General features: G+C 43.0%; 1 protein-coding gene across 1 annotated transcript in view; it reads left to right on the top strand.

Moving 5' to 3' along the window:
• Nucleotides 1-25,366, top strand: part of LARGE1 (LARGE xylosyl- and glucuronyltransferase 1) — a 611,138-nt gene that overhangs the window by 568,642 nt on the left and 17,130 nt on the right. Inside the window, exons 10-11 of the mRNA XM_040345658.1 lie at nucleotides 10,927-11,082; nucleotides 24,850-25,013. Of these exons, the coding sequence (XP_040201592.1) occupies nucleotides 10,927-11,082; nucleotides 24,850-25,013 (320 nt within the window). The remainder of the gene's footprint in view (nucleotides 1-10,926; nucleotides 11,083-24,849; nucleotides 25,014-25,366) is intronic.

Raw genomic sequence — 25,366 nt, 5'->3', positions numbered from 1 at the left:
AGCCGAATGGAGTAACTCTCCATCCAGCAATGGCAGAGGACTCTGCTCTAAGCAGTGTGGAACATGGATGCGGAAGTGACGTCACTCGAACAGGGCAGAAATCGGGACCAGGGCTGTCAGTCGTAGAAGGAGCTTTGAGCTCAGAGCGTATAGCCTCTGCGACTAACAGCCCTGGTCCCGACTTCCACCCTGTTCCGGTAACTTAACTTCCGCATCCGCGTTCCATGCTGGTTAGCGTGGAGTCCTCTACCATCCCTAGAATGACGTCAGCGCACCGATCTAGGCTCACCTAGGCCGTCGCCGGGTGGACCAAGATGGCCGTCCTTCCGGGAGCTGCGGCCTTTCCTACTATCAATGCAGCAGCAGAGCTCCGTGGATCACGTGGTGTGCCAATCCGCATATGGTGACCCGTTTGGATCACGGATCATTTACGATCTGTTGCACCACTAGTACAGATCAAAAGAATTTTGATCGATCAAAAAAATGAACGATTAATTAAGGAATTAATCTTTAATTTCCACAGCCCTAATTGAATTGTATTGAAACTGTACTGTTCTCCTTTTGTATTATAAAGCGTTGCACAAAAAGAGATCAACAATAGACCCCAGTGCTGCAAGGAATGCTCGCCACAAAGCCACCATGCACCATGCAAATGATGTCACCTAATTCAGCCATATTGCATAACATTGAGTTCTATAAGTATTTAACGTGCACAAAAACACTTTCCAGAACATAATTGCCTCCTGACCTTGTAGTAGTTATCAAAAGGAACCTGGGCGTCCTGAAAGTGGAATTGTTTCTGTTTAATGAGTGTGTATCGATCTACAGAGAAGTCACACCGATTTCAAACAATCCAAACCTAAAATACAACAAATCCTGTAACAAAAAAAACAAAAACAAATTCACTGACATTACTCTCCTTGGTAATCGTACCACATTACAAAGTTAATGAACCCTAAACGTTGTTTTTTTGGGTTCAGTACCCCGTTAAGAAGTGCTGAGACCTTCATTGTGACCGCCGTGTCACACAGAGAGCGTTCAATGACACATTGGAGACACCGATTTTTCAGCGTTAAGAAGGCAGCCTAATTGCTTTACTAATTTCTGCCTAAAAGCCTCAAGTAATTACGAGAAGCAGGATGAACAAACACACAAGTACACCACGAACCGTTTCCCTGATCCTGCCAGCTGCGGGGCACTTCTAGGTGAGTCTGGCACCATCCGCCAACCTCACGGTATTGGCTCAGCAAGAATAGAAGTCATAAGCATTGTTCTATGGCCTTCTTTGTGAGTCTAGCTAAGGGAAAGCTCCAATTTTTGAGAAAATTAATAGCAGAGGTAATTACTACAAGTGGCAATGAAAGAGGATAATAAATATAAAAAATTCCTTTATTGCAATTATATATTCATTGAATCATGGAAGGCATTTTGAAATGCTGCTCGTAGAACTGCCTCAAGCACAGAAGAGCCTTAGAAAACAGAAGGTATTTGCTTGTCTCACATTCATCACAATCCCAAATATGAAGTAGATGTAAACATCACTAAAATCTAATATGGGCGTTAACATGTTAATTTAATTTCAACAGTTGTTTTCAATGATTTTAAATTTACAGCTTTCATTAAAATAACACCTGTTGATCCTGCCATGAAGATCCTTATTTAGTCTTTTCCTGTCATACGGTGACAACGTTCTGTCCCTGCTTTCCAAATGCTCTTGTGTTGTCACACGGGCCACCAACAGAATGGAGACTACAAGTGGCAAAACACAATATGCAGGCATCGTCCACTGGTGTCGCCATCGGGAAAACTGCTCTCAGAAATATCATGCAGCTGTTGCTGGAGTCGTTGTAGGCAGACAGACGCTGCAGGAGATCAATGCACTGAGATGTAACAGAGGAAATACCATTACGTTAGTTATTACATCTACTTCTTTGGGCAGAACCATGCAATTCATTCCTGTATGCCCCTGGGCCAGATATGCATCTAAAACGGAAACTTATCTATCCAGTTGTATCTGCTATCTGTCCACCCTGTCTGCTTGTCTAAACAGAGAAGACATTGGGGTTGATTTATTAAAGGCAAATAGTGGAGTTGATTTATTAAAGGCAAATAGACCGTGCACTTTGCAAGTGTAGTTGCTCCAGAGCTTAGTAAATAAGATGAAGCTTCATTTTGTAAAGAATACCTAATCACATGCTAGGGAAAAATCAAACAAAAAAAAAAGCATTTTTGATTGGATGATGGATGTTAGTCGAGATTTACTAAGCTCTGGAGCAACTGCCCTTGCAAAGTGCCCAGTCTCTTTGCCTTTAGTAAAACAACCCCATTGTGTTTTAAATATACTAAATATATATGATGTTGGGCTTGTTAGAAGTTAGAAGTATTTATGCCCCTTTCACACAGGCGATCTAGAACACACAAAGGTGGGCGGGAACACCCAAATCTCGAAAGATGGGGAATTATGACAAGGTGGGCGAGAACACCCAAAACTCCTAGATGGGGAATTATGGCAAGGAGGGCGAGAACACCCAAAACTCCAAGATGATGAATTATGGTAAGGAGGGCGGGAACACCCAAAACTCCAAGATGACAAATTATGGCAAGGTGAGCGGGAACACCCAAAACTCCAGGATGACGAATTATGGCAAGGTGGGCGGGAACACCCAAAACTCCAAGATGATGAATTATGGCAAGGTGGGCGAGAACATCCAAAACTCCAAGATGACGAATTATGGCAAGGTGAGCGAGAACACTCAAAACTCCAAGATGATGAATTATGGCAAGGTGGGCAGAAACACCCAAAACTCCAGGATGACAAATTATGACAAGGTGGGCGGGAACACCCAAAACTCCAAGATGACGAATTATGGCAAGGTGGGCGGGAACACCCAAAACTCCAAGATGATGAATTATGGCAAGGTGGGCGAGAACATCCAAAACTCCAAGATGACGAATTATGGCAAGGTGAGCGAGAACACTCAAAACTCCAAGATGATGAATTATGGCAAGGTGGGCAGGAACACCCAAAACTCCAAGATGACGAATTATGGCAAGGTGAGCGGGAACACCCAAAACTCCAAGATGACGAATTATGGCAAGGTGAGCGGGAACACCCAAAACTCCAAGATGATGAATTATGGCAAGCTGGGCGGGAACACCCAAAACTCCAAGATGATGAATTATGGCAAGGTGGGCAGGAACACCCAAAACTCCAAGATGACGAATTATGGCAAGGTGAGCGGGAACACCCAAAACTCCAAGATGACGAATTATGGCAAGGTGAGCGGGAACACCCAAAACTCCAAGATGATGAATTATGGCAAGGTGGGCGGGAACACCCAAAACTCCAAGATGACGAATTATGGCAAGGTGGGCGGGAACACCCAAAACTCCAAGATGACGAATTATGGCAAGGTGGGCAGGAACACCCAAAACTCCAAGATGACGAATTATGGCAAGCTGGGCAGGAACACCCAAAACTCCAAGATGACGAATTATGGCAAGGTGGGCGGGAACACCCAAAGCGGCAAGATGGGGAATTATGGCAAGGAGGGCGAGAACACCCAAAACTCCAAGATGACGAATTATGGCAAGGTGGGCGGGAACACCCAAAACTCCAAGATGACGAATTATGGCAAGCTGGGCGGGAACACCCAAAACTCCAAGATGACGAATTATGGCAAGGTGGGCGGGAACACCCAAAGCGGCAAGATGGGGAATTATGGCAAGGAGGGCGAGAACACCCCAAACTCCAAGATGACGAATTATGGCAATGTGGGCGGGAACACCCAAAACTCCAAGATGACGAATTATGGCAAGGTGAGCGAGAACACCCAAAGCGCCAAGATGGGGAATTATGGCAAGGTGTGCACGAACACCCAAAACGCCAAGATGGGGATCTCACTGTCAGAGTATAGACATATAGCAAGCCAGGACCTGACTTGGCTGGTTGTGTTTAGATACACTTTAGCGGGAGCATTGTCGTCGGATAATACACATGGCACGCCACCCACTGCTGTATATGCTGGTATCCTGTTAATCACGCACTCTACAGCGTGTTCTTTGAAGGAAGTGATAATGCCTGTTGTACAAGGTAGAGGAGCACTTGTTAAATAGAATCTTGTATCTTGTCAAGTGTCTCAGTATGTTTTTATAAGCAAAACAGAAATTTTCCCTGTACAGAAACAACGGAGGTCTCAAGAAACCAGCTATCGAAAAAGTCAGACGTGTGAAACCCAGCCACGCTATTCCCGAAACGCTCGGCGTACTCAATTTTTTTTTTTTCGGTCGAACATTTGACCAACCATCAGCTTGTACTAATTACAAGCCATCAATACAGGCTGCCAAGAGCTGACTGATCAAATAACCACGTTCAATCAAACTCTTCCCAGCTTCCAGCCACGAAGAGGTTAAATTACTTTAATTTTCTTGGTCAAACAGCCCAAATCTCTCCGATTTCAGTCTTGCAGCTTGGGGTTGACAGCTCTGTATAATAGTGACTTACAGATAAATGAGGGAGATTTGAAGGTTAGTTGAATTTCTTTTTTTCAAGATTCAGGGGAACGTGCGCTGCACGGGGAACGCTTCTGCCATCTAGAGGCCCAACGTTTTATGACAGTGAATGTATTTGCTTTGTAGCAGCTTGAAAGTCCACAGTTTTGGTAAATGTTGAAAAATCTTTTCTTTACAAATAAAAAGGAAATAAAAGTGGATTCTACCTGGTTTCAGTGTTCATTCACATTGACGCATAAGAAATCACCGAGCATTTTTAAAAGTTTAACAAGGATCCCGGGTTGGGGTTGGGATCCCCCTTGAATTGACTGATTGTGGCATCCAAATGATGGTGGCATCCAAAAACACAATACAGGAGGCCTGTAACTTAAGGGGGTTGTAAACTCTCACATATATCCAGTTAAGTGACTGGTCTCAGGTGATATTTAAAGGTTAAACAAATCGTCCTACATACATTGTACCTGTGTATCTGCATCCTTCTCTTCTCTACATCTGTTCAAAGTGCTGAATTTTTACAGCTTGTCTGAGCTTCCAGAAGGCAGGGGACAGGGAGCTCAAGTTACACTCTGCAGGGCTCAGTGAGAGCTAATTGGTGGGAAGGGACACCCCCTCACACAGCACACAGGAGCAGAGCTGATTCTGTCAATCACAGGCTGTGTGCTGGAGCTCCCTCCCTTGTCACCTTTTAACATTTAGTGTCAGGTAAACATGTCAGAAGTTATTAATGCAGATAGCAGAGGAATGAGGCAGCACACAGTGCTCTGGATTGAGCACAATGAAGAAGGATATGCTTAGTTCATGTTTCATGTCTGAAGTTTACAACCACTTTAAATGCATAACTAGTAAAGCAATATGTTGAATTGAAACAAGCTGTAGCAGGCTTCAGTACTACTAGATGCTTGTTAAGGCCCTTTTCACACTTGCAAATGTTTTAAATGCAGGAGATCCAGTGGGGGTTCCTTTGGTTTAGTTGTGGGTGGGAAGTGATTGATCACATGTAATCGCTCATAGAGAGATTACCTGCATATGATTGGCCCTGGATGCCTCTTCGCTGCTTGTTTTAACCCTGAAAATGCTGACTCACCACACCGCAAACTACTGCTTTGACTTAAATGAGTTGCTTTTGCAGCCGAATGCGATATGCCATTTTTTGCTACAGCCACAAAGCATCATGGCCACACCATGTGTACAGCCCTGAGTGGCTACATGCCCCTATTTAGAGGGGTGGTCAGGAAGTGGTAAATCTGTGGTTCAACAGTCTGCTTTTACTGCCCTCTGGATGCTCCTTGTGAATGAGCCCTTAAAGTGATTGTAAAGACCAAATAAGAAATAAATAACAAACAGGTTTATACTTGCCTGCTCTGTACAATGGTTTTGCAGAGCAGTCCCGATCTTTCTCTTCACGTGTCCCCCACCGTCACTCATGGCCCCTCCTCTTCTCAGTGTGCCACTTCCTATGGTGGCATACCTGCATGCTTGCAGGTAGTGCAGCTTATCCCCGCTGCCCACTCTCTCCTCACTGGCTGTGATTGACAGTAGTAGGAGCCAGTGGCTCCCACTACTGTCTCTGAGCCAGTAAGAAGAGAGAGCAGCTCAGCGCTGGATTGAGATCGGGCTTAGGTAAGCATTTTTGGGGGACATAAAAACGTTTTTTTACCTTAATGTTGAGAATTAGTGCAGCTGCTGACTTTTAAAATAAGGACACTTACCTGTCCAGGGCGCCTTTGATTAAGCCATCTTTGGTAAGGGAATCAGGAAGTGAAGCCTTTCGGTTCCCTACTGCGCATGCACGTCTCGTGCTGCGCAATCCCACTGGTCCCTGCTGTCTTCTGGGACCTGCGAGGGGGACGAAGGAAGTGGCGTAGATACCCGTGGGTGGCTCAGGTATCTATGCCCAGAAGTGGGAGCAAAATACCTGTATTACACCCTGAAAGGTGCCGAATGTGACACCAGGGAAGGGGGGGGGGGTGGAACTCCACTTTAAGGTGAAAAAACTTCTCAACCACTTTAAAGTTCCATGTTGGGGGGTGGAGGGGATGCTGCTCAGTGATAGTGTGACAGTGATTGTCAGATTGCAGGTTCATTTCAGAAAGAGCAGTGCTGATCCCAAAGAGCCTGTAGATCACGGTGTGCTGTCTGAGCACATTCTCTGCCATATCATTATTCTAATGGTGGCGGAAACCTTCCCAAAGTCCTGAATTGGAATCCGTCCCAGGTGCTCCCCACGCAGGCCCCAGTAATTGATCACAAGACAAGCATCTCCATCTTCCTCCCATTGCCAAGATGTCATAAAATTCTATGCAGCAGGACCATTTGGCTAGAGTCAGCAGAGGTGCACAGCAGTGCGAACGGGTGTAACAAGTCAAATGTGCGAAATATCTCGTAATGGCATTTCAGCTGCTTCTACTTAAGGAAAGGTTATTCTGTAGTATCCGGAAATTTGCTGCTCCTTGACTACCGATGTAGTTGCAATATAAGACAAGGAGTCACCTTCTGGAACTACAGCTGTTCATAATTATTCCACACATTGTTTTTATCCCTCCATTAAAACTCAGTCCCTGGAATTTATTAAGGGCTCATCCTTAAGTGCGGCAGCCCTTGAAAAGCGATCTATGGTGGGCTGTTGACAGGCGATGAGGAGGTGATATGTCGCACCCTCAAGATTTGTTTCAGTCCTAAAGGCTCCAACCATGTGCAATGCGCTGCAACCCCATACACATAAATAGTTTGCATTCAGCAACCGAATGTGACCTTGACAAGCAGTCCAAATTTTGCCACAGCATGTGTACAGCCCTGAGTGGTTGCATGCCTTTCTTTAGGCGGGTGGAGGTAAAACCGTGGCTCAACAGCATGCTTTAACCCCTGTTAATAAGCCCAAAGACTTTGGTCAATACTTTTTTTTTTAAATCTGTCTTGCGGTAATGTAAGAAGGTGATTGTAGCCATATTAGTGCTCTTGCAACAACACAGTTAAATAGGTTGTAAACCTCCATGGGGAAGTTGTGCTTATAGGTAAGCCTGGAATCAGGCCCGGATTTCCCACAAGGCCACCGAGGCCAGGCCTCGGGGCGGCAGGGCGCGGAGTGGCAGCAGTGGCATGGAGTCCCCTGACGCCTGGAACATACAGTTAAGGGCAGCAAGTTGCTTTCTAGCAGGACTAAATGTAGTGTGGGGGAATCCGCCCACTCGTTAACAAGTGATTGCAGCAATGTCGCTGAAATCACTTGTAAAATGTGTGCTGCAGTCTGTCTGTCCCCTCCCCCCCCCCACATACCTCTCTCTGCTGGCTCTGTCTTCAGGGCTCCTTCCTCCCCCCGGCCACCGAACCTGTCTCCTGTCCCTGCCGCTGCTGTACACAGTGAGAGGGGTGAGCTGTGCTCTTCCAATCTCAGCTGTGACAGGAGTTCTAGCACAGTGCTAGGACTCCTGTTTTGGAGGTGACAGGGTCAATAAAGAGAACCTGTCACCTTCAATTACTATCACACAGGGAATTGTTTTCTCCTGTGTGATAGCAATAAAGTTAAGTGGAATTTTTTTTATACAAAAAAATAATAATAATAATTAAATTAATAAAAAAAATGATTAAAAATTAAAGAATAAGAAAAATAATATTAAAAATAATAAGAAAATTATACAAAAAAAAAAGTAAACGACAAGCTACAAATAAATAAAAAGTAAAAAAAAAAAAAATTAACTAACAATGCCGCCCCTGCCATCCGGTTGCCATTCTCCGTTGATTTAGGGGGGGGGGGGAGAGAGTGATTTGGTTGACAGGGAGAGGGTGCATTGCGGAACCTGGCCTTGTGGCGGCAGGGAGAGCAAATCCGGCCCTGCCTAGAATAGGGCTTACCTATAGGCAGTGTTAATTTTGGCAGCAAATTGCCATTTAGTTTTAGTCCTAGTCTTAGGACTAAAATGGCATTTTTTTTTAGTCCCATTTTAGTTTTCTGCAAAGGGGGGGGGGGAAGATACCTGTCTAATACAGGTATTTGCTCCCACTTCTGGTAAAAGATCGACGCAGATTGCTGGCGATCTACCCAACTGTGACACAACTTTTGCAAGCATCTCTTCTGCAAAGTGGCAGAGTTTTACAGGCTGAAGAGCTTTTTAGAGAAATCGGGGGAGTAATGAAAATATCAGTTCCAGAATTCCAAATTTTGTTGCAGAATTGTCTGAAAGATGTGACACAATTAATTACATGTGACGCAATCATCAATTTACTCCAACATTAAGAGGTCTTATTTATCAACACTTTCCTTATCACCAACACAATGGTATTTTTTGATGAATTACTAACAAAAACAGCACAATAAAGTAAAAGTGTCCCAAGTAAGATCTACCCGAGAGCATTGGTACCATAGGCGTGCGCACAGGATGTGCCCAGGCACCCCTTAATCACCCTGTGCAGCACAGATTTGACCTACTGCCTTGTCCTCCCCCCCTTTCCCCTGCAGCGCTGCTCCTCTCTTCTCCCGCTGGCTGTTGCTGTGGGGATGTTTTAGGATGAATAGGGGAAGGAGCCATTAAATATGTAATTTACCAGTCCCTTCCCTTTCTGAATGAACATTGTGAGTAATCGGTAGTGTGTGTTTGAGCTTTGATACACACCCTAATGCAATAAGCTGCGCACACCTATGATTGGTACTGACAGGGAAAATATCAAAAGGATTTCACTAGTACAACCACACTGCCAGAAATGCGTTTCAAATGCGTTATTGAATCACACTCAATGTCTTACTTTCAGAAAACGTCCCACATAATTTCATGGCTTATTTCGATACTGTATATATCTGATTATACCCTTAGGCCTCGTACACACGACCGAGTTTCTCTGCAAAAACCAGCAAGAAACCGGTCATGTGTACATTTTTCGACGAGGAAACTGTCGAGGAACTCGTCGAGCCAAAAAGAGGGCATGTTCTCTTTTTCCTCGACGAGAATGGAGAAAATTGGCTCGCCGAGTTCCTTGACAGCCTCACAAGGAACTCGACGAGCAAAACGATGTGTTTCGCCTGTCGAGTTCCTCAGTCGTGTGTATGATGCCTGACACGATTTAAGCATTTAAATTACAAAAAAAAAAAAAATCCTTAATGGTTTTAATTATACAATTTTGTGTTCTTTTTATTTCACTATTACTTAATAAAATAGAACAAACACACACTTACTTTATAAAGGCTTAGGCTTGTCAACACATGTGGTTGGGGGGCAAATGCAGCAGCAGGCACAGGAACTAAACCCCCTATTGCACTCAGCTCGTTCAACTCACTGCATGTGCAGTATTGCAGCATTTAGGGGGTTAAAACATACAGTGAGGGGGCAATATATCACTTCCTCACTGCCTGTTAAATGCCCCTGAAAACTGATCCACATTTCTAAACTTAGCTCAGTATTTACCCTAATCCATGGCCTTATGGTCTTTCCCCCCACTGGTTCGGTTATGATGTCTGGTCCCTCAAAGCCATTCAGTGCAGAACCACCAGCCATGTTCCATCCTGGTAACATGGCCACTGGTCCTGCATTTTATATGATGGCATAGGAGGCCCCTTCCAGTATTGGAAATCAGAGTACTAGTAAGGTGAGTATTACATTGTATTAGATTATACCCCAAAAAAATTGTAATATAATATTCATCAGCCAAGGGAGATCAATTTATTTATTTTTTTATCACTGTCTGATGTTCCACTTTAATGTAAATGTGTCATGATAGACAACCTTCTAAAAATGCTGTTTACATTTTGGCTGTTATCCTTTTCCCCAAGTTTCAATAGTTTCTAAGTCGCTAAGCTGTTCTCATTTTGGCTGATATCCTGATCACCAGGCTTCAATAGTTTGTAAGTCACTAAGCCAAAGTACAGTACATGTATGCAGATCAGCCAAGAAACAAACCCTTATCCTCATTCTTGTAGTATGTAAATGATTGAAAAAAAATTAAAATCATTGGATCGGTATGGCTGAATGATTTTCAGAAAGAGAGGTCAGCAATAGCGTTTTTTTTTACACATGTGATTGCTGTTTTTTTTTTTTTTTTAATGTCAATCAAAATCAGCTGTTAGCCAAAATATAGCAATGTTATCACAAGGCAATATGAAACAAACTCTTATTGGTCACTCAAAAACGGGTTCATTTGGTGTTTGCATGGCGTGGAGAATGTATACTAACTACCGTATTTATCGGCATATAACATGCACAGGTGTATAACACGCACCCTAACTTTAAGAGGAAAGTTTCAGGAAAAAAACGTTCCATAGCCCCCTGTGTATAACACGCAGGTACAGTTTACCCTTTATTTTCAGGGTAAAAAAGTGAGTGTTATACGCCAATAAATACAGTATTTATGTTGCACACATGTGAATGCTCACCTAGGGAGAAGTAGCATAATGTCTGCAATTCTTCAGTGTTTGTCTTACTGTCACAGGTCATCCACTGGAATTCTCCGAAAAAGCTTCGGGTAAAAAACAAGCATGTAGAGTTCTTCCGCAACCTCTACCTGACCTTCCTGGAGTATGATGGGAACCTCCTGCGGAGGGAGCTGTTCGGCTGTCCCAGTGAAACTGACGTCAACAGCGAAAATGTAAGTAGAACTTCAAACTGTAAGTCCAATGTGTAACTATTAATCATGGGGTACACAACAACATTTTATTGCCTCTGCTTTCCCAGCACCTGTCAACTTAATATATGTCAGTGATTTTTTTAAAGTGGAATTCAAGGCTAAACCTAACTAATCTTAAAGTGGCTGTACACCCTGACATATACCCAGTGAAGTGAATAGCCTCAGATGATACACAGAGATAAAACAAATCCTCCCACATAGGTTTACTTGTTTGTCTGCAGTCTTCTCTTCCCCACACCCTTTCAAAAGGACAGAAAAGTGTTATAATTCTTCGCCATCTGTCAGGAGCACAGATGAGTGGGTGGAGAGGCTGCAGTTACAGTGCGTGAGAGCTGATTGGAGGAAAGTAACACACCCCCTTCACACAGCAGAAGAACTGTGTTGTGAATCGACAAGCTGTGTGCTGAGCTCCCTTCCCAACACAAATTGGGGAGGGACTCATGCTGATACAAGAGGAACTAAGCACCAGAGAGAAATGACACTTCGAGCTTTGGAGAGAGTAATGCCCCGTACACACCATCACTTTATGTGATGAAAAAAAACGACATTTTCTGCTTCATAAGTAGCTTCTGGGCATGCACGGGTGAAAAAACGTCGTTTTAAACAACGTTTTTTGCTACACACGGTCAATTTCTGTGAAGTAAAAAATTACGTTTTGAAAAACGACACATAAAATTGAAGCATGCTTCAATTTTTTTTTGTCGTTTTTTACAAGACATAAAACAACGTTTTCCCCCACACACGGTCATTTAAAGTGACGTTTTTAAAAACGTCATTTTTTTTCATCACATAAAGTGATGGTGTGTACGGGGCATTAGTAATTAAACACAGAGGGGTAGATTCACGTAGGGAGCGCGTAACTCTGTGCTGGCGTAACGTATACTATTTACGCTACGCCTCCGCAATTTTGACAGGCAAGTGCAGTATTCACAAAGCAAAGTTGCAGCTGCGTAGCGTAAATAGGCCGGCGTAAGCCCGCCTAATTCAAATGTGGAAGATGTGGGTGTGTTTTATGTTAGTTTATTGTGACCCCACGTAAATGACGCTTTTTTCGAATGGCGCATGCGCCGTCCGTGAAAGTATCCCAGTGCGCATGCTCCAAATTAACCCGCAAAAAGCCAATGCTTTAGACGTGAACGTAAATGACGCACAGCCCTATTCGTGAACGACTTACGCAAACGTCGTAATCGACGGAAAATTTTACGCGGTCCCGACGTCCATACTTAACATTGGCTGCTCCTCATATAGCAGGGGTAACTTTACGCCGGATAAAGTGTTACGTAAACGGCATATCTGTACTGCGACGGCCGGGCGTACGTTCGTGAAAAGGCGTATCTAGCTAATTTACATATTCTAGGCGTAAATCAGCGTACACGCCCCTAGCGGCCAGCGTAAATATGCAGTTAAGATACGACGGCGTAGGAGACTTACGCTGGTCGTATCTTAGACAAATTCTGGCGTATCTGATTCTTTGAATCAGGCGCCAAGATACGACGCCTCAGACTCAGAGATACGACGGCGTATCTGGAGATACGCCGTCGTATCTCCTACCTGAATCTGGCCCAGACTAAGTAAGTAAACTTTCTCAGAGATTTTACGTAACAGTTTCTTTTTTTTTAATTCTTTATTTTAAGTTTTTAATTAGGTTAGGGCAGAGAGTCCAAAGTCATCAACAAATTGCAAACACATAGATCTCAAGGAAGCCAGGTATATGCACAAACATTTGAGTAGACAGTACATCACAAGTATGCAAAATACCAATCTTGCCTTTCCTTGACAATCAGCAGGAACAGGTCAGTGGGCGATCAGACTCCCGCAAGAATGGGAGTGGAAAATTATCCAATGGCTGGATCAGGAGTTTAAATGTGGCTGAGACTGTGTGAGAAGGTGGTCCTGAATCCAAGCAGAGACGCTCAAAGGCTTATTCCATATTTAAGGAAATACCTCTCCTGGAGACTGAAAGCAGATAGTGATGCAATTGTTGGCGGTGCTATTGATCTAAAGGAGAGTTAAACATCTATTGGGGGGGTTCAAGCAAGTTTCTGGCCAGAATCACGAAAAAAATAAAAAATCTCCAATCATGTAGATACCAGATGACAGACGACAGATGACAGACGTTGCTGGAAGCTTCTGTCTGATATCCCTGGTATGAATGCTGGATTTCCCAACATTGGGGTAAGACATGAAAAGTCAGAGCGGAGATTGGTTGACCCACTGGCCATTGTGAGAGCTTGGAGGTTTGAGCTTATAAAAGAATGAAACAAAAATCTCATAATAGGTTATTAAAATCCAACTGTAGAAAACACAAATCCGTGATAAGTAGTTGAATCCAAAAAAAAACTCCACCGTCACTACAGGCAATATAGAATCCACCCTACAATCAGATCAATCCTCAGTCAGTGCAGACTGGAGCGGAGTGCGGGGTCCGTGCAGGGTGTGTGCCAGGCACCGAGGAGAAGGACTGATCTGATCGTGGGGTGGATGGAGTCTGGTTTGCATATCTAGCTAATGCCCTTTTTGATCTGAGGACACATCTCCAGCTGATGACCCCTGCAAAGATTATTACATTAAGCCTGTTTGACCCTTCATAATAAAAAATCCAGGCTCTCTGGTATGATCTTATTTTGCCTGTGGTGACGGTGCACGCACAAAGCGAAGTTTTTTATTTTATTTACCTGCAGTTGGACTTTATATCACATTATAAGCAATTTTATTTACAGTATGCATCACATCAAGAGCGGCAATCCATTCACACTTGTTATTTCCAATCCCAATATGGGCTAGCTTGGCCTGCAGAAAGTGCTAATCCACTCGATCAAATGCCTTCTTGGCATCAGGGGAGGAATTCTATGGGAGTGTGGCAAGTGTAGTATGTTGAGGACTCTTGTGGTGTTATCTTTGGCCTCCCTCGGTGGCACAAAATTCACTTGATCGCTGTGGATTATGGATTGGATAAGAGGCATGAGGTGAAATGTCAAGATTTTTGTAAAGATTTTCAGGTCTGTATTCAGAAGCGATACCAGGTGGTAGTTGGCACATAATTAAAGGTCTTTGCCATCCATGGGGATGTCAACAATATGTGCCCATAGGGAGTCTAGAAGGGATTAGCCATGTAGTTGCAAGTTGTAGGTATCGACAATCCTCCTGGAGAGGGGCAAAGCCCTGGTAGTAGCTGCTAGTGAACCCATTAGGTTCATGTGCCTTATGAAGCTTTAGTGACCTGACTGCCTCCAGGAACTTGTCAACCATTAATGGGTTTTTGAGAGATTCCGCCATGTCTGCAGTGACAGACAGTATCTGTATTCGCTGCATCTTGAAATTCAAGGAGGCAGGGCCTGAAGGACCCTGCGAGTTATACAGTTTAGATTAGTATTCTTAGAACACAGAGGCTATGGCCCGATATGGTATGACAACATTTGCCCTTTCCATCATCTATGTACAGAATATGAGTTTTGAGGGGTAATTCCCTTGGAGTGGGCCAGGAGTCTACCTGCTTTGTTTCCAAATTCGTAGTATGCGTGTGAAAGCTTGGTAAGGCGGATTTTAGTGTCGTAATGAATTAACAACAAATTCACAGTGGCTCTGGACTGTGACAAGGGTTTCTTATGAACTACTGTATTTATTGAAGTATAACACTCACTTTTTTACCCTGAAAATAAAGGGTAAACTGTGCCTGCGTGTTATACGCAGGGGGCTGTGGAAAGTTTTTTTCCTGAAACTTCCCTCTTAAAGTTAGGGTGCGTGGTATACGCCTGTGCGTGTTATACGTCGATAAATACGGTAGTTCAAGATGCGCAGTCACTTCTTGCTGTGCCTGCAATAGTGCATTTCTGTCTTTCTTTAGTTCTTTGGCTTTCCGGATAAGGTGTCCCATCATAATATAATTTGTTGCTTATCCACTAAATAAGTGGGGTGGAATCTGGGGTATCATTATCTGAAAATCAAATGGAAAGCAAGGTAGAAATTTCTAAATGCAGCGGCCCCTCTTGTACTAGAGAGTCATTTACCTTCTAGTACCATGCTTTAGGGGCAGAATTGCTCAAGGTAACTGGTGTGTGATCGGAAATCGTTTGGGTACCGATTGCAGTGTTGCGTATGTCCAGAAGCAGGGATTGAGAGACCAGTAAGTAGTCAGTTCTGGAGTAAAAATTATGTGGGGCAGAATATGATCACGGTCGTCTGGATTATATACAGTAAAACCTTGGTTTGAAAGTAACTTGGTTTGAGAGCGTTTTGCAAGACAAGCAAAATGTTTTAATAAATTTTGCCTTGATATACAAGCAATGTCTTGATATAAGAGTAGCGTCATGTCACAACTGAGTATAAAAAAGAAGAGAGGAGCCTCTAAGTGTAGCAATATGGTTACATTTCATGAAGGTACAACATTTAGCAACTTATTGCTACACTTAGAGGTGCCTCTCTTCTCTTTTATACCCTGTAAAAAAATGCTTTGATATACAAGTGTTTTGGATTACAAGCATGTTTCTGGAACGACTTATTTTTGCAAACCAAGGTTTTACTCACCAGGCATTTGGCATGGTAGAGCATTTTTAATGCATGGGAGATACAAATATAAAGGGTTGGTTTAGGAGCTGGAATCATCCAACAATAGATCTAAGGTGAGATCTAAATGCTGCTGTGCACATTTACCTTATAACTAATTCCAACTTCTAATTTCTTGTATATCTTGCTTGTTCAGCTATCTAATAAGGTTTTAGCTTAGAAGCATAGGCATGCACACAGGGTGTGCCAGGTGTGCCCAGGCACACCCTAATCACCCTGTGCAGCACAGATTCCCTCTACTGCTCTGGCTCCTATCTTTACCCCCGCAGTGATGCCAGCTTCCCTCCTCCTTTATTGGCTGTTGGGATGTTTTAGGAGTGGGGAAGGGGCTAGTAAATATGTAATTTACAGACCCTTTCCTTTCTGAATGAACATCATGAGTGATCGGTAGTGTGTGTTTGGGCTTTGGGGTGCACACCCTAATGCAATAGGCTGTGCACACCTATGCTTAGAAGACAATCTGGGATTTGCAACAGGCAAACAAGGTTAACAGGGAAATTAGGGAATACTAGGTAGTAGGTGATGGTAAAACTTAGGTCAAGAAGGGGGTGTATTTTTATGATACAAGAGCCTGAAAAAATCTGGACTTAATAGGTTATGCTTTTGGCGCTTTATACACTTAAAATCGCAACTTAGCATTGTTACAGGCCATTTATTGGCTATGCCACTGGCAGTGTTATTCTGAAGGTGAGAATGCCCAAGTATCCATCTTAATGGTATTCTTGTGCTGTAACAATTTAATTAAGCAGCACTTGTAGCTGATCACATTTGTCTCTCAGGTTGCCCCGAACATGCTGTGAATTTCCTGTCACTGACCAGCCCCACAGAGGCTATCAGACAAATCTCTGCCTTAGCAAATGCACCTTCTGACCAGCTGCAACGTCTGAAATTTTATTACACAAAGATGAAGCCGAGCCTGCACGATGCCATCTGCTCGCCGTATCCCCCTCCCCGGCATCTCAGCAACATGGCAAGAATGCATATTCATGACAGGGTGATTTTATACTCTGCTTCCTGTCGCTGTGCGCAGCAGACGGGGCACCGCGCACAACACACAGCTGATCAAAAACTATTCATCCTAAATTAATCTGTCCATGAACTGGGACACATTTGCCAGTGTTGTGAAAAAACTGCTAAAGTAACTGCTTGTAATCAACCTATACAGTATATTAACTTCCAATATTCCCCTGTACACCTGCAATAGGGCCAAGAGATGCTGACAGCCCATTTAGTTTATGATGTGCACAGTGCTGCTGATCTAACACAGGGATCCTCAAACTACGGCCCTCCAGCTGTTGCGGAACTACACATCCCATGAGGCATTGTAAAACTCTGACATTCACAGACTTGACTAGGCATGATGGGAATTGTAGTTCCTGAACAACTAACATATTGCAGGTACTGGGAGCTGGAAAGGGGAAATAACTAGGCAGCACAGAAGAAGAGTAGATTTAAAGTGTAAAGGGTGGAGATGAAGGGTAGCAATTAGCTTAAAGGATTTTTAAAGGTTTGTTTTTTTAATTTCTAAATAGGTTCCTTTAAAGGGGTTGTAAAGGTAAAAAAAAAATCCTAAATATCTTCCTTTACCTTAGTGCAGTCCTCCTTCGCTTACCTCATCCTTCAATTTTGCTTTTAAATGTCCTTATTTCTTCTGAGAAATCCTCACTTCCTGTTCTTCTGTCTGTAACTCACCACCGTAATGCGAGGCTTTCTCCCTGGTGTGGAGAAAGCCTCTTGAGGGGGGAGAGGGCGAGCAAAAAGAAAAGAAAATCCCATTTTAAGGAAAAATTTATTTTCAGACTCTATACATTTTAAAATAATAGATTACACGTTGGTTAGGATTGAAAGCAAGATTTTCTTCAACATTCATGTCTAATTAAAATGGCAAAACCTATTCACAAAATCTTTTACCCTGAATTGTTTCCACTTTAGGTAAAACGTTGTCAGACTGAGTAGAGACGTTTTCCAGAGCAGCAATTTAAAGTAAATAAAAAATAAAATTATACCCAAAGCCAAAACCTTTTTTTGATGGAATGGGGAAATCTCAGAAGCTCTGTCAGGCTTTCATTGATGGAACATGTATAACTGAGGTGGTGGATTCATCTTATCAGTAGTTCATGATTAAAGTGTTACTAAACCCACAACAGTAAAATCAGTCTTTATATGCAGTAAAGCATACTTGTTATACTCACTGTGGAACCTAAGGGGTTAATCTTCTGCAATTTGTAAAAAGACTGTTTGAGCCTGTCTCCTCTGATCCTCCCCTTCTTCTAGAGTCCCCAATATATCCCGATAGCACAGAGGCTAGGGTATAAGCTGCAAATGCTCAGTTTGGTGTGTATTGCTAGAGAGGTTTTTATTTTCTTAAGAGAGTGCATGTGATCAGCACAGGGCCAATCAGCACTGTCCAGACAGAGGGTCAGGGGTCCTGCAGCCTCATAGGACAATCAGGGGAGAATGAAAACTTTTCCTACAAGCTATAACCAGACACTGATAGATGTCACAAGACTGCTATATACTGCTGATGAGAAAAGGTATTTAGTAATTTATATTTACTAAAATTATTTCATTTCCATGTTCTGTGTACTGTGGAAAACCAGATATAGTGAATGCAGGGTTCTGGGTTTAGTAACACTATAAAGAAAGTCAATGAGATTCATATGAGGTGCAATGGCCGCGGTGAGGCAGCTTTCACAAAAACAGGTTGCCTTTTATATTGGAGGCCCAGAGTTTTAGGATCCACTTTTAACTAGTCTAATGAAAGTGCCAGACTAAATAAATGAGAGTCCAAGGGCCAGATTCACAGTGGAAATACGCCGGCGTATCTACTGATACTCCGGCGTATTTTCTAATTTGCCGCGTCGTATCTTTAGTTTGAATTCTCAAACCAAGATACGACGGCTTCTGGCTTCGATCCGACAGGCGTACGCCTTCGGATCGTAGGTGTAATTCTTCTGCGCCCGCTGGGTGGAGTTTGCATCGTTTTTCCGAGTCGGGTATACAAATTAGCTGTTTACAGCGATTCACGAAGGTACGCGCGTTCGTCGCATTCTCTTACGTCGTCGCTAGTTGGCTTTTCCCGTCGTATAGTTACGGCTGCTATTTCATGGCTTATATTTAGACCAGCCATGTTAAAGTATGGCCGTCGTTCCCGCGTCGAATTTAAATTTTTTTTTTTTTTTGCGTAAGTCGTACGGGAATAGGAAAGGACGTAACGCACGTCGCCGTTCAAAAAATTACGTCGGTGCGACGTCATTTTGCGCAAAGCACAGCGGGAAATTACAAAACGGAGCATGCGCAGTACGTTCGGCGGAGGAACGCGCCTAATTTAAATGATACATGCCCCATTTGAATTAGGCGTGCTTGCGCCGGACGCATTTACGCTACGCCACCGCAAGTTTACAGGCAAGTGCTTTGTGAATCAAGCACTTGCGCTGAAAACTTGCGGCGGTGTAACATAAATGACATACGTTACGCCGCCGCAATTATATGTGAATCTGGCCCTAAATCTTTTAACACTGTGAATTTTAATGTGCATTGTAATATGTATCGAAATATTGAATATTTTCTATAATACTAATAATTTCACAACCAATTTTGTTTCTGTTTTTTAGACCTGAAGAAGGGGGAGATTTTGGAGCCCTGAAAACAGATTGGTTGTAAATTATACAAATAGAAAAAAATATGATGGTTTTAGGAATAAACACTCCTAATGCATTTTATTGCTAAAAACCAATGGGGCATATCCACAAAAGAGATACGACGGAGTAACTGCTGTTACTCCATCGTATCCCTGGTCCTAACTATGGAACTGATCCACAGACTCAGTTTCCCATAGTTAGGACGAAGATACGACATGTGTAATTGAATTACACTGCCGGATCTTAGGATGCAGTACCGCATCCGCCGCTGGGGGCATTTCGCGTCGAAATGCCGCTTCGGGTATGCAAATTAGGACTTACGGCGATCCACGAAGCTATTACACTTCGTTTTGTCGCCGTAAGTTTTAGTTTGCAAGTGCAAAATTAGGGCTGCTTTTACAAAGTGTAAACTGTTTACACCATGTAAAAGCAGACCCTTCTTCCTCGCGCCGCGATTTTTTTTCGATTTCGATTTTTTTTTTTGCCGCCGTATCTTTTTTTTTTCCCGACGCAACTTTATTGACCCGTCGCGATCCACAAAGCCCGACGTAACGTAATTACGCGCTATGCCCGTCGGGAAAATGACGTCACGAGCATTCGCCCCCTGATGATGAGGAACACCTTGCGCCGGCCCGATTTAAGTTACTCCACTCAAAATTTCTAGGTAAGTGCTTTGTGGATCGGGCACTTAGGTAGAAATTTTGCGGCGGTGTAACTTAAATCGGAATATTTAGGTTAAGCCCGTTTTTTGAGGATATGCCCCATTGTGTTTTTTTTTTCTATTTTTTAAATCTGTTATAGCCAAGTAGTTTTCATTAGAGTTTATGGATAATGTAGTTGTGATATACAGTATTTACATTTTAATATGCATTTAATTATTTTAGGAGTTTATATTTTTGCAAGCATTTCTCTATCTTTTTGTATAGCCTTGAACAAGGAGGAGATATTTAAAGTTGAACTCTGATATAGTTCGCAATTCTGACCCTACTCAGTGATTTATGAACTTCTTTATTTTTCCACAGTTTTTGGAAAAAGTACCTTTTATAAATGCGTTTGTTTTATTCAGAAAATTAGAGCTGTTGCTGAGCATCTTAAGGAGTAATCTGTAGGTCTTAGTGGGCATGAATTTGATTAGGTGGGTGATCTGGACAGACTAGAAGACTCATGGTTGGTGGGACAGACTAGGAGTTTCTGAGCCTGTCGATCAAATAACACCAAATAACAGTGGGCAGTTTAGACATTTGGGTCCTTGCACTACCGTGATTATGTTGCCACTTAATTTGAAGAGAACTACATGCACGATATTACAAAACTGGTGGTCAGAGGAACAGTCAGAGGTCAGAGTGGCAACTGCTGGTCTTGCTAAAGGGAAATAAAGGAGAGAGAGTCCTTTGAAAAACGAGTGACTTCTCAGTGTCTAAATAGCTATTAATGAAAGCAATTAGAAATAGTTTAAGATAAGAATTGAGTTTAATGCCCCGTACAGACGATCGGATTTCCCGTCGGAATAAACACCCATGGGTTTTTTCGACAGAATTCCGCTCAAGCTGTCTTGCATACACACGGACACACCAAATTCCAGCCGTCGAAAACGCGGTGATGTACAACACTACGACGAGCCTAGAATAATGAAGTTCAATGCTTCCAAAAATGCGTCTAATTGTTTCCGAGCATTCTCCGTCGGAATTCCATACAGACTAACTGAATTTTTTCCATCTGAAAAAAGAGAACATGTTCTCTTTCTAAGTTTGTCTGCGTTTCCGACAGAAAAAGTCCGATGGGGCATACACACGGTCGGAATATCCGATGAAAAAATTTCGGCTGACTTTTTCCATCGGAAATTCCGACCGTGTGTACACGACATTACACTAATGTTATACAGTTTCTGCCTAGGGTTCACATCCAAGCACCAAAAACGCATTGGGAGTTCTTTGTTTTGTTGTTATGAAATTTAATTAAATTCATATTACAAGGTTTTGGACTCTTATGCCGCGTACACACGACCGTTTTTCATGACGAGAAAATAGCCATTTTTTAACTTGGTCATTAAAAACGATCGTTCGTAGGCTCCAGAGCATTTTTCTCGACAAGAAAAATGGGCATTAAAGATTTAGAACATGCTCTAATTTTTCGCGTCGTTTTTCATGTCGTGAAAAACGGTTGTGTGTAGTCTCTCAGGACGGGAAAAAAATGCGCATGCTCAGAAGCAAGGTATGTGACGGGAGCACTAGTGTTTGTAATGGAGATAGCACATTTGTCACGCTGTAACAGACTGAAAAGCACGAAGACTGAAAAGCGCGAATCGTCTCTCACCAAACTTTTACTAACACGAAATCAGAAAAAGCAGCCCAAAGGGTGGCGCCATCCAAATGGAACTTCCCCTTTATAGTGCCGTCGTACGTGTTTTTTCGTCAGCACGCTTTGCTCCAGCATTTTTTCGTGTTTCTGCAAGGCAGGCTTGACAAGAATCATGTCGAGAAAAACGTAGTTTTTACCATGACATTAAAAACAGTCGTGTGTACGCGGCATTAGACCCTTGTTCTTGCGCTCTCATTAAATTTTTTATGCTTTACAATCAAACTTGAGAGAGTTATTGATCCTTCCACCCTCCATCCAAAACTAAAAAGGTTTTGGCTTTAGATAGACTAAAGATAAAAATAAGCAGAGGTGTAATTTCACATATATATAAACAGGTCCCAGTAAGTGGGGGATGATTTTTATGTGTTTCTTGCAGTGTGTGATGAAGACCGATCAAAACATGGCTCAGAGCTGATGCAGTAAAGTTCAGAGGAGTTTAATTGCTGACTTATGCAACATCAAAAAAAAAGGTCCTCGTCTGAGTCTTCCTCTGTAATTGTACAGAAGTAAAGCGATAGATATTTCTGGGTCCGAACAGCCATTAACGCATTGCCTCTATGTGTTATTACAGTTTTAAGCAGCTCTTTCTCCATGCATAAAACATCAAAGAAGAGAGCTGTTTGGTTGGCCACAAGTTAAGAACTGTGAAGAACTTTGATGACAATTTAAAGCTAAACTCGGAGGAAACAGCTTAAATACACAGTCAAAATACATATATGTGACCTGTTACCCACACCCTGGGAGAAAGGTATACTGCTTAACGCTTGCCGACCAGCCGCCGTCATTATACTGCGGCAGATTGGCACGAATTGCTGTAGGTGTATTTCGGACGTTTTAAGAGCAATAGCAGTTGCACGTGCATGCGTGCCCGCCGGCCACCTGCGATTGCTCCACAGATTGTAAACAAACAGATCTCCATTCTGACGGGAGTAGAGAAAGATCTGATCAGGAATAGCAATCTCTCTCTACTCCCTGTCAGTACACTCTGCCCACAGTTAGAAACACCTCCCTTTGGAACACTAAACCCCTTGATCGCTCCCTGGTGTTAACCCCTTCCCTGCCAGTGTCATTTATACAGTAATCAGTAGCTATTTTAGCATTGATCGCTGTATAAATGTCACTGGTCCCAAAAAAGTGTCAGAAGTGTCCAATCTTTGTGCTGCAATGTCGCAGTCCTGTTAAAAATCGCAGATCGCCACCATTACTAGTAAAAAAAACATAAATAATAAAAAATGCCATAAATATATCCCCTATTTTGTAGACGCTATAACTTTTGTGCAAACCAATGAATATACGCTTATTGCGATTTTTTTTTTTTTTTACCAAAAATATGTAGAAGAGTACAGATTGGCCTTAACTTTTTTTTGGATATTTATTACAGCAAAAAGTAAAAAATATATTTTTTTCTTCAAAATTGTCAGTCTTTTTTTGTTTATAGAGCAAAAAAATAAAAGCCATAGAAGTGATCAAATACAACCAAAAGAAAGCTCTATTTGTGGGAAAAAAAGGACATCAATTCTATTTGGATACAACGTCACATGAAAGCGACGCAGTGCCGTATCACAAAAATGGCATGGTCATTAAGGGGGTAAATTCTTCTGGGACTGAAGTGGTTACCCCTAAGATTATCGACAGCAATGCCTAAAAATATATCTAAACCCCTGTAAAGACTGTTGGGAATTGGAGTGAACCAGTTACATGAGCAGAGGGATGAGGATTCTGTGGCCATTATTCAGTACCAAGGCAGGGTCGTCCAGGGCCCAGGGCAAGAATCCAGAATTGTGCCCCCCCCCCCCCCCACTATTAATGCTGTAGAATGGGTGTACCACCATATATACTTTGTCAGCTGAGAAATATATTTAAAGCGGTAGTTCACCCTCCTTCACGTCATTAGACCATTACATTCGGCATCGTAGCGCGAGCTACGGTATGCCGGTCTTAAATTTTTAAACCCCGTACTCACTGTGCTATAGATGATTGAAGAATCCGACTCCCGCGGGGAATGGGCGTGCCTATGGAGAGGGAGGATGATTGACGGCCGGCTCTGGCACGTCACGCTCCCCGAAGACAGCCGGAGTAGGTCTCGGCTATTCACGGCGCCTGCGCACAGGCTATGCGCAGGCGCCGTGAATAGCCAAGCCTATTTCGGCTATTTCCGGAGAAGCGTGACGTGCCAGGGCCGGCCGTCAATCACCTTCTCTCACCATAGGAACGCCCATTCCCCGGATTCTTCAATCATCGATAGCACAGTGAGTACGGGGATAAAAAATGTAAGACCGGCATACCGTAGCTCGCGCTACGATGCCGAATGTAATGGTCTAATAAAAAAAAACATTTTTTTTTTTTTTAACAGGGTGAACCCCCGCTTTAACAGAAAGTTTTAGTGCCTGAAGCATTAAAGGAAAACTTATCTAGAGAAAACTAAAAGTGTTGCAATTGCAGCCCTTCTTCTGAAAAAGCTAGTGGCCTGGTTATTATGCTGACCCACTGCTTTCAATACTTTTAATCACTGACTCAGAGCAAGTGTACAGATAAGTACTTCTGACTTTTCTAGTACTTTTCTAATCTGCATACTTATCCCCTGACTTAAAGTAATGGTAACCTCATCACTGTGCTGTACAAAGCCTGTGCAGAGAGCAGAGTTGTGGGAGGGACCCAGCAGGCTCCGCCCACTACAGGCTGCCTGCAGAAAACTACAGAAGGGGCGGAGACAGGACCAGTCACCCTGCGCAAGTTGAAAGAACAGCAGCGAAAAGTGGAGGATTGTAAAGCTGTATTATTGGGCAGATCTGGAAGAAATACATAACAGACACCAAGATTCAACTAATAATATACATACCTCTTGTAGTTAGACAATATTTGTTTATTCTGGTTTCTGCTTTAATTCAGGTGAGGCATTGACTAAATCTAGTCAACCAGAGAACCGGCATAATTTATGACATCATATGCTGCCCAGTCATTGGTATTGTGGTCTTGACTCAAGCACTGGCCAGGCAGGGACCAGGCAATGGCCAGTGTAGACCTCCCATAGGGGGTAATATTGAGCTCTGCCGACTATGGAAAGCTTTTACTGAACCGCTTCTTAATATGTTTTGACCGCTTCTTTTAAAATCTTATTGTGATTGATGATGATTCTTTTTCTTTTTTATGATTGTTCTGTCTGCAGCTCCAGAAACAGCTGTCTGAGCTGGATGAGGATGACTTGTGCTATGAGTTCAGGCGAGAGAGATTCACAGTCCACCGCACTCACCTCTACTTTCTGCACTATGAATACGAGCCAACACCTGACAACGCAGATGTTACACTGGTGGCCCAGCTCTCCATGGACAGGTCAGTATCATTCTCAGCTGCATAAGTATCTTAGGCCCTGTACACACGATCGAACATGTCTGCTGAAACTGGTCCGCAGACCAGTTTTAGCGGACAGATCCGACCGTGTGTACAGCCTAGCAGACAGGTTTCCAGGAGACAAAAGTTTTAAAGCATGCTTTAAAACTTATCTGCTGGAAACCCGTCCGTCCGACATGTCCGCTGGTTAGTACACCTAAAGTATTTTACTTCCTGGTTTGGTGACGTGGCGGCGTCAACGTCACCACCACGTCACCGCGCTGTCTGTCCGCGGGGATTTCGGTTTGATGGTGTGTACAGCCATCAGACCAAAATCTCCCAGCGGACATGTCCGA

Source organism: Rana temporaria, chromosome 3, assembly GCF_905171775.1.
Source record: "Rana temporaria chromosome 3, aRanTem1.1, whole genome shotgun sequence".
Taxonomy (NCBI): Eukaryota; Metazoa; Chordata; class Amphibia; order Anura; family Ranidae; genus Rana; species Rana temporaria.
The sequence above is the reverse complement of the archived record's forward strand: the minus strand, read 5'-3'. Positions and strand labels throughout refer to the sequence as shown.